We start from the raw sequence: 14,797 nt of genomic DNA on the forward strand, positions 1-14,797 counted from the left end.
GTTAAATAAACGAGGTCGCGGAGATAATCGGCTGTCGGAAATCTCCTCCGAGGCCCCGAAGGCGTATTCGTTCCAAGAGGATCTGCAGCCAAGCTTAAATGTGTATCATCGCATTGGGCATATTAGGGAGTTGCCTTCGACAGACTCCTATCCTATCTAAATCAGTCTTGCCTTGCTCTGACTGGCAACCATTGCTCTCAGGGTTTGAGGCAAAGGCGTATTTGAGATGCTTACAAAAATCACCGCTTTCTTCCGCCATATCTGGAGAGGCGGGGGACCGAACCTGGAAACTTCGGCACGTCAAAGACGGGCTCGAACACAGAGCTTTCCGTTTGTAATAAAATAAGACAACGTGGAACCAACCGTAGATTTGGAAAGTGTCCCCAAGCAAATCTAGTCTGACCCCACTGTCACACAGGAGGACACAGTTAAAGCAGTACTGAAATATGCCCGTCCAAGATGCCCCTAAAGCAATTCTGAATTGTTAAATACAAGATGTCCTCCAGGAAGCTCTGAAATTTTCTGTCCGAGATGTCCATCAAGCGGTTCTGAAAGATGCCCATCCAAGATGCCCATTAAGCGATTCTGAAAGAGGTCCATCTAAAGATGCTCATCAAGGAATTCTGAAAGATGCCCATAAAGCTGTTTTAAAAGATGCCCATCCAAGATGCCCTTAAAGCAATTCTGAAAAAGGCCCATCTGATGCCTATAAAGTGATTCTGAAAGATTTCCATCCAAGATGCCCAAAGAGCGATTCTGAAAAATGTCCATCCAAGATGCCCATAAAGCCATTTTAAAAGACGCCCATAAAGCGATTCTGAAAAATCCCATCCAGTGCCTGTAAAGTGATTCTGAAGGAGGCCCATCCAAGAAGCCCATCTAATGATTCTGAAATATGCCCATCTGGGATGCTCATGAAGCATCCCACTCTCTCAGCCTCAGAGGCAATGGCAAACTCCCTCTGGAGAAATGTGCCAAAAAACAAACAAACCCTGCAATAGGTTCACCTTTGGGTTGCCATAAGCCGAAAATGATTTGAAGGCACACAACAACGACAAATGTATTCCCTGCGCTATTGAATACATAGGGATTGTGAATCCAAATAAGTTACAAATATGCAACTCTAGGTTGTGCAATTGTAACTGCAACTGTGGATTCCAACCCTCCAAAAAAGAAGGGTCCAATTCCCCTCTAGGATAATCTATTCCATACTTGAACAGCTCATAGTATCCGGATTTCGGTGGTACCTCTTGAAATTTGAACGCATTGGTTTATGTCCTAGGCTGTATCCGCACTGTAACAGTCATATAGTTTGACGTCACTTTAAGTGCTATAGCTCCATCCTATGGATGGCACACAACAACAAAATACAGGCTGTTACGTAGCCATGGGGAGGGGGGCACTGACAGAAGAGGACGATCTCTAACTCTGTTTTCTGGATCTGTGGCTTACTACGCTGAGTCTCCCTGGGGAAAGCTCAGCCATCAAACTGGGGACGCTAATCGGTTTGGGCAGGCATGCCGCTCAGGGCTTCCTGCGTAAGTTGCGGAACCGTGATTCCAGAGCTACCAAGAGCCTTCAGTGGTTTTTTCCCTTCACACTGGTTCCCCAATTTCGGTCCTCTAGAAGTTGTCCGCTTTGTCAGAATTCAGAATGACCTTAACAGATGAGACAGCTGGGCCAAAACTAACCAAAATGCATTTCAGTGGGGAGAAATGAAATGCGCAGATAGAGGATGGATGAAACCTGGCTTGACGGCAATGCATGCGCAAGGGATCTAGGAGTCTTAGTGGACCACAAGCTGAGCATGGGGCAACGGTGCGATGTGGCAGCTCAAAAGCCCAATGCGATTCTAGGCTGCATTAATAGGAGTGTAGTTTATTTTCTATTCTGCCTCGCCTGGAATATTGTGTCCATTTCGGGGCACCACAATTCAAGAGGGATGTGGACATGATGGAGCATGTCCAGAAGAGGGCAACCAAAATGGAAGGTCTGGAAGCCACCAAATCCTATGAGGAACAGCTTAGGGAGCTGGGTATGTTTAGCCTTGAGAAGAGAAGGTTAAGGGGGGACATGATAGCCCTGTTTAAATATTTGAAGGGATGTCATATTGAGGAGGGAGCAAGCTTGTTTTCTGCTGCTCCAGCGAATTGGACCCAGAGCAATAGATTCAGGAAAAGAGATTCCACCTAAACATTTGGAAGAACTTCCTGAATGTGGACGATAGTCCCTAAGAGGTTGGTGGGTTCTCCTTCTTTGGATGTTTGTAAACAGAGGCTGGATGGCCATCTTTTGGGGGTGCTTTGATTGTGAGTTCCTGCATGGCAGAATGGGGTTGGAGTGGGTGACCCTTGGGGTCTCTTCCAATTCTATGATTCTGCAAGTGAAAACTGCAAGTGAAAACCACAGTAGCAATCCTCTTGCAGAATTTGCTTCTGGGGAGATACTTTGCCTTTGCAGCTCATAAATCCCTTACACACACACAGACACATGCACAAAGCAAAACATATCTGTATTTCCAGGTCACTGCCCTTCCCAGCCGCTCGCGCCCCTTTTGCGATTCCTCCTGACACACGTCACGTTCAATCGGCATCCCTTTCCCAGCCAGGTCTTCCGATCTTGTCGCTTACAATAAGGACGCATCCCACGGCGCGCCACAGAAGCTGCCTCTCAACACATTCCCAGCCTTTGCCATGTCCCCTGTTATATGCCAGGGCAAAGACCATCCCCTCTGAAATCCCTTTGCCAACCCTGACTTTCAGAGGTAGAAAATACCACCTTGGCAGTTGTCTAGAAATGGTCCCCAAATCCAGAAACTCTGCTTACCTCTGGCTTTCTTGCAGTTTATAATTCATCCTTTTTTAAAAGTCATCCCCATTCCAAAGTAAAAGAAAAGACAAGCCGTAGACATGCAGGTTTGTTCTTTGTTTGTGCAACTTAGAGGAGGTCTTGCAAGGTTCAGGACTTGCAAAGCTTTCCGTTGTGCTGTGAAATTGCTACAAGTCAGCATGAAGGTTTATGAGCTGGATTCAGCGAAGGGATGTAATGAGTAGCTTGTAACTGAAGGACCACAAAACCAGACAGATAGATAGATGAAGGGGGAGGGAAGGAGAGAAACAGAGAAAGAGACTGGGTATAACTATCCGTGTTTCACTAGCTTGGTCTTGAAACCCACTGGGTGACGCTGGGCAAGTCACACTCTCTCAGGCTTAGAAGATGAAGGAGATTTAGGATCATGAACAGACCCCTAAGAACCCTTCCAAAATGATAATACAGTCAGCCCTGTATCTCCACGGATTCTTTATCCACGGACTGAAGTATCCCCAGCTTGAAAATGTCCAGGAAAATATCTAAATTCCAAAAAGCAAAGCTTGATTTTGCCATTTTGTATAAGGGACACCACTTTACTTTAGTGTTGCAATGGAACTTGAGCATCCACGGATTTTTGTATCCATGAGGGTCCTGGAAGCAAACCCAGCAGATGCCAAGGCCCACTCTACCTTCATATTTTTACTGTTGTTCTCAAGTTCCCTTGGTCTGTTTGCTGCACCTCTGTCCTACCTTTCCTCCAGTGATGCCCTTGGCTCTGCTTTATTTCACAGCGGAGCCTGACCTGCCCTGCAAGGTAGGTCAGGCTGAGTGTGGAAAAATGAGTTTCGCTGCTGAATGCACAACTGATCCTAAATCTGTTGGATGCCAGTCCAAGACTCTAACTGCTGAACTACGCTGCCTTTTCTGGGATCACCCCTGTACATATTTTGCCTAAGTCTTGAGATAAATTCCCAGAAAGTTGATTTTTCTGTGTTATGGTTGATTCCTTTTAGGAGACAGGAAACTTTTTGTGGGCATGTTGAACAAGCAGCAGTCTGAAGAAGACATCCTCCGTCTCTTCGAACCCTTTGGGGTCATCGATGAATGCACGGTGTTGAGAGGGCCGGACGGCAACAGCAAAGGTCAGTCTCCTCCTTTCCATCCGTCCCTGGCTGGCAGCGACTCTGTGCCCATTTTTCCTCTCCTTGTCAACGTGGCAAACCCAGGCGGTTTGCCAAAGCAACCCGATCCCTTGCAAATCAAACTATATTCTCATTGCTCCTTTTCTTTTGTCTCCTTCCATCCTTCTTTCTTTCTCTCTCAACCCCGATATCCTCCAGGGTGTGCTTTTGTCAAATTCTCCTCTCATACGGAGGCCCAGGCAGCGATCCATGCCCTCCACGGCAGCCAAACTATGCCTGTGAGTAAGACTTCTACTCTGCTTTTGTGGTGTGTTTGTGTATTTGAGAGGGAAAGAGAGATTCTCCAAGATTTAATTCAGCATCAAAACTAGCCCCTCGCCTAGAGAGAGCAGAAATCGGTCAGAGGCGAACAGTGAAAAAGTTGGACTGCGGATGCTTTGGGGTTTAAAACGATGTCTTTGGCGGAGAGGGATGATCTTGATGGATGATGAAAGGACAAACCATAGCAAGTGAATGAAAGACAGATATGGAGGCAGGATATTGATTTCCTTTTGAGTCCCCACCTTTTGCCTTATTGGAAAAACATTGTGCACTGGTTATAAATTCAAAGACATTTGCAATGCAGTTTTCTGCACCAGGTTGTGGAAATTGCACCCTCCGCAGCCCGTATTTGGAAGACCTGAGATCTTTGCACATCCCAATGTTTTAATTGTATATATATAACATTATATTTAAAGTGCCTCACTTGCTCCTTCTAGGGAACAAGAGGTTCAATTGCATCCCAACTGTTCAGGCCAAGCTTATTTCTGCCTTGAATCCCATTGTGGAGGAAAGTTGGGATATAAACCTTTGGAATACAGTAGTGTTGGCTATACTACTTTTATTAGTAGTCACACTGCTAGTGCTGAGAGTGCAACGACTAATACTGCAAGTAGTACAACTACTGTTGTTAACAGTACTGTGCATACTACTAGTCTTAGTAGCAGGAATAGTGTGGATATGACCTGTGGTGTTGGTAGTAATAGTGGGAATACTACCGATAAAATTAGTAGCAATAAGGTTGATAATACCAGTACTATTAGTAGTAACAGGATGAATACTGCACTAATGTTTGCTAGATGCAATGGCTAGCAGTGGCCCCTGGTGGCCTCCATGTCAGTGGGATGGTGGATCTAGATTTTAATCTGGGCTTTAATGGACTCTACATTGCAAATAGACACAACGACTTGAAGAGCCCCATTCAATCTTGGTTCAGAACCCTGGAGAGCATCTTCAAAACTCTTTCTTGGTCCAGTACCAAGGAAAGCTCCTTTAAATCTCCCTCTTGGTCCAGCACCTTGGAGAGTGCCTTTAAATCTCTGTTTTGGTCTAGAACCTTGGAAAACAACCTTTAAATCTCCCTCTTGGTCCTATACCTTGGAGAGTGCATTTAAATCTCCCTCTTGTTCAAATACCTTGGAGATCCTTTAAATCTCCCTTTTGGTCCAGCACCTTGGAAAACAACCTTTAAATATCCTTCTTGGTCCAACACCTTGGAGAGCTCTTTTGAATCTCCTTCTTGGGTCAATGTCTTGGAAAGCAACCTTTAACTCTCCTTCTTGGTCCAACACCTTGGAGAGCTCCTTTGAATTTCCCTCTTGGTCCAGAACCTTGAAGAGCCCCTTTAAATCTCCCCCTTGGTCCAGTACCTTCAAGAGGTCCTTTAAATCTCCTTCTTAGTTCAGTACCTTTGATATCTTACTATAAGTACTACTGCTGGCCATAGCACTTGTGATACAAATGCTGCTATTGGTAGTCGTAAAGCTCTTCTGACTGCTCTCTGTCCCCTTTCTCCCACATTTCCATCCCCACCCAATCCCTCGCTTTCTCCTCTTTCTCTTCTCCTTCTCTGCTCAGGGTGCCTCCTCCAGCCTTGTGGTGAAATTTGCCGACACCGACAAAGAGCGGACGCTGCGCCGGATGCAACAGATGGTGGGGCAGCTGGGAATCCTCACGCCGTCCTTCGCCTTGCCGTTCAGCCCGTACAGCGCCTACGCTCAGGCGGTGAGTCTTGCCGGAGTGACCTGGGACGGGGAAGGAGGGAGACAGATGTGTAGTTAGAAGGGAGCAAGGGGAAGGCATTGCATCCCAAACAGGAATTCTGCTCCCACAATAACATTTTCCTTCCAACTTCTAGCATTGCGTTAAAGACCTCAGTGGAGGTTTTGCAAAAAAAAAGAGTGTGGATATGCAACAAAATGCAACAAGATGGGTCAGGGATACCCTAAAGGCACCAGATCCCATCTGATTGTGGAAGCTAAGCAGGGTCAGCCCTGGTTGGTACTTGGATGGGAGACCATCAATGAATACCAGGCTGTATTTCAGAAGAAGGAACTGGTGAAATCACCTCTGAGTCTTCCCTGCCTAAGAAAACCCCACGAAGCTGGCATCAGTTGATAAGTGACCTAAAGTCAAAAGAAATACAAATACAGGAATTCAGTAAATATAAGAGTTCTAGCTGTGAACAGTTTTCAGCCTCTCACTCTCCATAAAGCTTCAATCTCCAGGTTTCTTGCTTTGCAAAGAGTGAGACACTGCAAGCAATCTATATCAAAAACTCTTCTCTTTGCTGTGTTTGCATTCCCTGGAGCACTTGCCTTCCCCCTTTTCTTCAGGTGCCTAAATCACATTTCTAAATGTTGAGGTTTTAAGTTTTTAGGTACCAAAGGGGGGAAAAACCTGTGTGTTTGGGGTCATTTAGCATTAGCTTCCAAAATCAGATGGGACCTGGTGCCTTTAGGATATGCCTGCCCTTTTTCTTTGGATGCCTACGCTCTGTTTGCAAAAGCTCCACTTATGTCCTAAGTTATTGCAATGCTAGAAATTTGGGGAACAAAGGAAATTTTCATTGGGAGAGCAGAGTTTCTATTTGTGACACAATGCCCTCGTGGTATTTAGGCCTTCTATCCTTAGCATTGCGGTTGTGTGGCTTCAAGTCATTTCTGACTAATGGCAACCCTAAGGCAAACCTGTCATGGGGTTTTCTTGGCAAGTTTCTTCAGAGGGGGTTTGCCATTGCCATCCTCTGAGGCTGAGAGAGTGTGACTTGACCAAGGGCACCCAATGGGTTTCATGGCTGAGTTTTGGTCTCCAAAGCTGTAATCCAATGCTCAAACCACTGCCCCAATTCATTTTGTGTGTCTTATCTTTAGCTGCTTACCTTAAAACATGCATTTTTTCCACACTGTTTACCATAGCATGCACCTTCGTATATGCCTTTTATCCTGATATGTGCATGTTGGCATGCTGTATCCTGGAACATGTGCTTTTGTATGCATTCTGTTCCAGAATTCACCTTTTTGTATGTGTTTGCCCCTAAAATACATTTCCACCTAGCCTTAGGGAGATGAGAAAGGAAGATTTAGGCTGCATCTGCACTGCAGAATTATCACAACTTGACACCAATTTAACTGCCATGGCTCCATGCTATGGAATCCTGGGATTTGTAGTTTGTTGTGGCGCCACCAGAGCGCTCTGACAGAGAAGGGTAGATTTGTCACAAAACTACAAATCCCAGAACTCTGTAACATTGAGTCAAGGCAGTTAAGGCGGTGTCAAACTGGATTATTTCCGCAGTGCAGATGCAACCTTTATCTAGTTTCCACATTTGCCAACTCATGTTCTAAGGATCTTTAAGGTTCCACCTCTGTTTATCTTCACAACAACCCTGTGAAGTAGGCCAGGTTGAGGTGAATCTCACATGAGGATTTTCCAAGACTTAGTCCAAAGCTCCAACCATTGTGCTGCATTGGCCCAAGGCTTATATCTTCTCTGTTGTTGTTGTTGTTGTTGTTGTTGTTGTTGTTGAGTGCCTCCAAGTCATTTCCGACTTATGGCGACCCTAAGGCTGACCCTATCATGGGGTTATTTTGGCAAGATTTGTTCAGAGGAGGTTTACCCTTGCCCTCCCCTGAGGCTGAGAGAGTGTGACTTGCCCAAGGGCGCCCAGTGGGTTTTCATGACCAAGCCGTGATTCGAACCCTGGTCTCCAGGGATATAGTCCATCTCTCAAACCACTACTCCATGCTGGCTCCCAAATTCTCTATGCAAATGTTGATGGAAAGCAAAATCAGCAGAATGGGTGTTGTCCCTTGGCGGATGATGCCATTCCGGTGCTAGTTCTCTCCTCCACCTCCGCGCACATTTTCACACGTTTCCCATGTGCTGTTCCTATCTGCGATATGCGACGGTGGCTGGCGGGGATGGAGAAAGGAACAGGGTCCCAAGAGTAAGAGAAGGGGCAGGGAAATGCTGCAGAAGGCGATGCTCTTCCCCTTCTTTTTCTTCCTCCGCAAGACATCCTTTTGACCCTTGGATAGCAGACTTAGGCAAGTGAACATCGACCTTCGGAGCATCAACTCTCCAGGCAGAGAGGGAACAACAAGAAAGAGAAACAGGGCAACGAGGATGGAGTAGCTAGGCTTATGGATTTATGTTACAGGGAGTGCGCATGGAAGCATGCATGTGGAATTAATTTCCTCTTTGTTCAAGATTACTTATGACAAGTATCATCTTTGGCTTGCAGCGGTCCTGTCTCTAGAGGAGATTTCCACTGGGTTTGATTTTATTCCCGATTGTAAAATGTAGAATCCTAGTAGTGTATGAAAAGAAAAGAATAATTATACTATATCATAATATATGCAATATATATATATATATATATATATATATATATATATTACATATATACATACATATACACACACACACACACAGACTATATATTATATTTTATTATTTATTTTATTTATATTTATACATTTATAAATATAACAGATATTTTAAATTACATTTACTTTATTATATTTTTAATATATATATATATATATATATAATAGTATAATACATATGATATACATTATAGTGTTATACATGGAAGCTATATTATTCCATATTATATAATATTTATCTATCTATCTATCTATCATCTATCTATCTATCTATCTATCTATCATGATTAAAAATATAATAAAATGAATGTAATTTAAAATATCTGTTACACCATACAATCATTATTACATTATATTACTATATTAACATAACACCTCATTGTTATATTGCAATGATAATACAGCATATATATATATATATAAATGTGTGTGTGTGTGTGTGTGTAAACATACTTATATATGCAGGCAGGCATATATATTATAGGTATAGATATATAAAAAATTGTGTGTGTATGTGTGTTATAGAGAGCCAGTGTGGCATAGTGGTTTCAGTGCTGGACTATGACTCTGGAGACCAAGGTTCGATTCCTACTTGGCCATGAAACCCATTGGGTGACCTTGGGTGAGTCACACTCTCTCAGCCTCAGAGCAAAGCAGTAGCAAACCTTCTGTGAACAACGCTTGCCAAGAAAACGCCTTGATAGGGTTGCCTTAGGGTCGCCATAAGATGGAAACGACTTGAAGGCACACTCCAACTATATATATATATATATATATATATATGAATGTATAATAGAATATGTAGTTACATATTATATATAACTGCATTAAAAATAATTATATTATATATAATTGTATAATATATAATCTTTTCATGCACATAGTTTTTTCCTTTCCACTCATATTGTCCTCACCGACAACCAAGGATCCTATCCATGAACTTGCAAAGACCAACCCAAAAAGTCATTGCCAATCTATGGTGCTCCGGTCAGTCAGCCATGTTTTCTTCCAACATGCTCCATTTCATTTCTGGATGCCATCCCCAAATGCACTCACCAACGCCTCCCTATTTTGCACTTCTACATATCTCGGTTCTTGCAACCAAAAAGATCTCTTCCAGTGCTGGAAAATGGAGCAGAGGTGGCTTATGAGACTTATAGAGATGGAAGAAATGGACAGAAAGATTTAGAGAAAGTAGATAAGGAGTGGTCTCCAGTAATAGATGATTGCAATGAATCTTGGTAATGAAGCAGCAAGGAGAACTATGGGGAGTGCAATGGAAACTGGTTAGGAAATGATGATAATGTGCAAATATAACAATATTAGGTACGATTACTTACTTTTTTAAAAGAAGTGTTCCAGTTTTGACTGGGTTTGGGATCGGCGGCCAGAGGTTAAATTCACCCCTTTGTATAGTATCCAAGTGGCTTGGTTGGTCTTTTGCAGTTGATGCAGCAGCAAACGGTCCTGTCGGCGTCGCATGGCAACTTTGTCAGCCCGACGCTCACCTTCTCGCCGTGCCACATCCAGCAGATCGGCACCGTCAGCTTAAACAGCCTGCCCACCACTCCGATCACACAAACGTCAGGTGTGTATCTTGTGCCGGGATGCTAAGTGGTTGTGTGACTCACGGTGCATCTACACTGTAGAAATGATGCAGTTTGACACCACTTTAGAGTGCTGTATTGCTCCATCCTAATGTTATTACACTTATCCTTCCGTATTTGCGGCTTTGATATTTGCGGATTTGATTATTCACGGATTTGATTAATATGTTCTCTCTAGGAATATCTGGGTCCTCCGGTGCAACTCTATGGTCAACTTTAACTTAAAGTTGCACCGAAAGACCTAGAGATTCCTAGAGAGAATACTCTCCTAGGTCTTTGTAGCTCCTCCAGCGTAACTCTGTGGTCAATATCTATCAGACGTTGACCATCAATAGCTCCATCCTGATAGTATTAATTCTATTATTATTATTAGTAGTAGTATTGGTGGTAGTAATAACTGTTATTGTTATTATTAAATGCATCTTGGGAAGTAGACTGAAGTCTATGAAAGCTCATGCTGCCAACCTCTTTATTTCAATGAGTCTCAAAGGTGCTACAAGATCTCTCTACAGACTGATTCTACAGACTAACACGGCTATATTATTATTATTATTATTATTATTATTATTAAGATTTAGTGCCATCCATATACAAACAGTTACAATAAAACATTTCTAACTATTGCAGTGATATAACATACTAAAATACAATAGTAAAATGCAATTTAAAAATAAATAAATACCCACACAGAGACATGATGCAAAATAAAACAAAATAGTCAATACAGTTAATCGAATATACAAAGGATGTAAATCATTAGTTTGGTTTCTATCCCCAAGAGGGCACTTTTAGGTCCCAGGGGGTCCTTTTTTTAACAACAAGAAGTGACACTTGATCCTGTTTGGAGAACAGAAAGTGACCAGAAATTGAAAAGTATTAGCGGACATTTTTAGCGGGGGCATGAAAATGGCCCCAAAGTGGATGTGACCAATTCAAAATGTGGAACGGATTCACTGCCCCACTGACATGGGAGCCGCTTGCTTGGGTTTGTTTGGCAGGGAGGGAGACATAGCTGCAATACTAACATCGACATCTGCTTTCCTTTCCCCCCCTATCTTGCCTTAGGTTTACATTCGCCCTCCCTGTTGGGCACCACTGCCGTTCCGGGGCTGGTGACACCCATCACCAACAGCTTTGCCGGAGTGGTCCCCATCCCCACCAACCATCATCCCACCTTGGAGGCGGTTTATGCAAATGGGCTTGTGCCCTGCACAGGTAAGACGGGAAGGATTTCCACTGAGATATTTTTCTCCCGGCTACAGTTCTCCGAATCCTGTGCCGGGGCAACTAAACGCTTCCCGTAAAGTGCTATAGCTGCATATTGAGGCCTCGTTCCCACTACCTTTTAAACCGGATCACAAATCATTTTGAACCTGTTCAAACGGCCCTGGTTTCCACTTAAACCGAATCACCAAAGCGATTCCGAGAGGGGGGGCCATGCGCCAGACCCATTTGACCCGCGTCTTTTTGACGCTGATGTTTTCCGTGTCTTTTCTGATCAATCGATTCCGCGCAAGTGTGTACCAGGCGCGGATCGGAATCGATTTAAATTTGCGGGTCCATTTTGAACCGATTCATGCATGAATATGAACCACAAGTGGATTATTTTAGAGGGGAAAAGTGCGATGGGGGCAAATGTAGTGGGAACCATGCTCCGCTGTCAAATCGATCTATTGATTCGGATCGCACACCAATTTATCTGTAAGTGTAAGTCCCCGCTCGGCCATGAAACCCACTTGGGCAAGTCACACTCTCTCAGCCCTGGGAAAGGCCAAGGCAAACCTCCTCTGAACCAATCTTGCCAAGAAAAGCCCATGATCAGTTTGCCTTCGGGCCGCCATAAATCGAAAACGACTTGAAGGCACACAGCAACAAACAAAACTTTGGGATGCCAGGGAGCTGTAGTATCTCCCCAAACTACAAAGTCCAGGATTCCCAAGGATGCAGCCATTGCAGCTGAAGTGGAATCACAGCGCCGTAATTGTACAGTGTGAAAGGGCCATTTGCTCCAGACTGGGATTTGGAAGGGGGACTTCTTCTAATTCCTTCAGCTCATAGGATCACTCCTTCTTCTTCTTTTACTCCGTCTTTAACTACTCAAACCTTCCATTCCTTAAGAAAGCATCCTTTTCTCACTTTAGCCCAGAACCCGTCCGTCGGAGAGACGCTCCATCCTGCCTTCACCGGAGTCCAGCAATATGCAGGTACCTTTGCCAGAGTCATTGTCGCATCCAGCAGGACACCGAAGTTCAGGAACTTGGGCTCAGTAGTAAAAACTCAAAAACCTTTGTTAAGCAAACTCTAGATCCAGTCTGGCATCTTTCATGGCCAGAACTGACCAACAAACGTTGCAACTGTCTAATTAAACTACAGTACAGTATAGTATAGTTGCAATACCTCTCAGCTCCAACTTAGTGAATAGGATATTCATGGTGGGATTTGAAGTCGCGGCTTTCTGAGTTGGCAGTGCAACGGCTCCAGCGGATCCGCTTTTGTTGTCTCCTTTTTGCAGCTGTCTACCCGGCCACGACCATCACCCCAGTAGCTCAGGCCATTCCTCAGCCGCTTCCGATTATTCAGCAGCAGCAGCAACAGCAGCGAGAGGGTAAGTCTGGGTCCTGACTCAATTGCGGAGAAAGGAAGGGGCGGAAAGGAGAGGACCTCAGTTGGGTGGCTTGTCATCTTGTAGAACAAGGATGGAGAACCCGTTTCAGGTCAAGGGCTCCCAACCGATCTGAGCATTCATGTCAACATTTCACATCTGGCTACGGAGACATAGCCACCTTCTATGATCCTGCCTGCTTCCCATGAAGCTCAGAATGTTGTTTTTGGTAAGTCCGGAGGTCTTTGGGTGAGTTCTCACCGAAGCGGAACAGAGCAACACTATTGCTTCCCTCAATCCGGGCACCATACTCCTATGAATGCAGCCTAGAATCGCATTGGCCGTTTTGGCCGGTGCGTCACACTTCTGGCTCATATTTTGTTTCTAGTCTACTAAGACCCTTTGAGCCTTTTCATATGGACTGCTTTCATGCCAGGTGTCAACCGACTTTATATTTAAGACAAAATATGTTGCCACATTTAGGCACCATCGCTTTGGGCTTTGGGCTTTGGCCTCGCCACCTCTGAAATGCCTACCACTTGGGTACCTTGCAAAGCTACCAATCCCAGGATTTCAACCTTGAGCTCCCAGTGTTGTAGTACTTCACCAAAGGTCCTTTCCCCATGATACAAACCTACCATTACAGAGAAAGAGAGAATGAATTTGGGCTACCATATCTGGAGCAAACTTTCAAAGGTTCAGCAATAGTCTGTCTGTCTCGATCTTCTCTTTCTCGGACATTATATTCTCAGCTCTAACCGCTATACTGTCCTGTCCCTCTAACCCGCAGGTCCGGAAGGATGCAATCTCTTTATCTACCACCTCCCACAAGAATTCGGGGACAACGAGCTGATGCAAATGTTCCTGCCCTTTGGGAACATCATTTCCTCCAAAGTATTCATGGACCGAGCTACGAACCAGAGCAAATGTTTCGGTGAGCGAGAAATTCCGTAGAAGAAGGTCACTGTCGTGTGTTTATATTCGGGAAGGAAAGAATATTCCCCCCAAAATGGTTGGAAAATGGGTTTATTTAGCGTCGGGAAGCCCTGACAAGGATATTCCTGGACTGAGTTTGGGACTTCACAGTTTGGGATTTTTTCTGTGTGCAGATAACAACATTTTGGTGCAGAAATCCTCTCTGGTGCATCTATACTGGAGAACATAGTTTGACACCAACTTAACTCCCTAGCTCCATCCTACATGTTGCCACGGTAGTTAAAGTGGAATCATAGTGCTAACTGGCTCACGTTAAAGAGCACCTGATCGTCTCTCCCGATCTCCTTCTTTCTTTCTCTCTCTTTCTTTCTCTCTCGTAGGTTTTGTCAGTTTTGACAACCCCTCCAGTGCCCAGACGGCCATCCAGGCAATGAACGGGTTCCAGATTGGCATGAAACGGTTGAAAGTCCAGCTGAAGCGGCCCAAGGACACCGGTCACCCTTACTGACCAGGTGTGCAGGTTGCATTGGCCGAGGGACCCAGGGTATATCTGCATCTATTTTCCTTTTTTCATTCTCTTTCCTGCATTCTGCCAATGGTTCAGGTCGGTTTTGCCAAGTGGCAGAAAGTAGGGTGGTTATGCAGCAATCTGTGGCTATTTTCCTTTTGTGGAGGCCAGAGCCTCTTTGGAGGCCTTTGAACCAAAGTCGTATGGTCATCTATTATTATTATTATTATTATTATTATTATTATTATTATATTTTCTTATATCCCACCTTTTCCCCAATATAGGGTGTGCTTGGATGGTGTCTTCCTGCACGGCACAATGGGGTTGGGTTGGATGGCCCTTTGGGGTCCCTTCCAACTCTAGGATTGTATGACCTATTTTCTAGTCTCTTGGACTCAACCTATTTCTTCCATGCTAGAAGTGATGGAATATTTATCAGCCAAGGTCTGAAATGAGCAACAGGAGGGATATCAGACTACAAA

The 14,797-nt window shown here is 44.3% G+C and overlaps 1 protein-coding gene across 3 annotated transcripts in view; it reads left to right on the forward strand.

Moving 5' to 3' along the window:
• The window catches only part of LOC149308439 (CUGBP Elav-like family member 5), a 45,158-nt gene that overhangs the window by 21,293 nt on the left and 9,068 nt on the right, over positions 1–14,797 (forward strand). For 2 of the 3 annotated variants that reach the window (XM_089535799.1, XM_089535801.1), the window contains exons 4-12: positions 3,825–3,953; positions 4,152–4,231; positions 5,850–5,996; positions 10,109–10,250; positions 11,335–11,484; positions 12,411–12,473; positions 12,782–12,874; positions 13,662–13,805; positions 14,188–14,351. In XM_089535799.1, coding sequence (XP_089391925.1) covers positions 3,825–3,953; positions 4,152–4,231; positions 5,850–5,996; positions 10,109–10,250; positions 11,335–11,484; positions 12,411–12,473; positions 12,782–12,874; positions 13,662–13,805; positions 14,188–14,315 — 1,076 coding nt within the window. In that variant the 3' untranslated portion in view covers positions 14,316–14,351. The remainder of the gene's footprint in view (positions 1–3,824; positions 3,954–4,151; positions 4,232–5,849; positions 5,997–10,108; positions 10,251–11,334; positions 11,485–12,410; positions 12,474–12,781; positions 12,875–13,661; positions 13,806–14,187; positions 14,352–14,797) is intronic. The other variant, XM_089535800.1, reaches the window with a different exon arrangement.

The sequence above is a fragment of the Sceloporus occidentalis genome, unplaced genomic scaffold (genome assembly GCF_023333645.1).
Source record: "Sceloporus occidentalis isolate IW3139 unplaced genomic scaffold, rSceOcc1.0.p SCAF_8, whole genome shotgun sequence".
Taxonomy (NCBI): domain Eukaryota; kingdom Metazoa; phylum Chordata; class Lepidosauria; order Squamata; family Phrynosomatidae; genus Sceloporus; species Sceloporus occidentalis.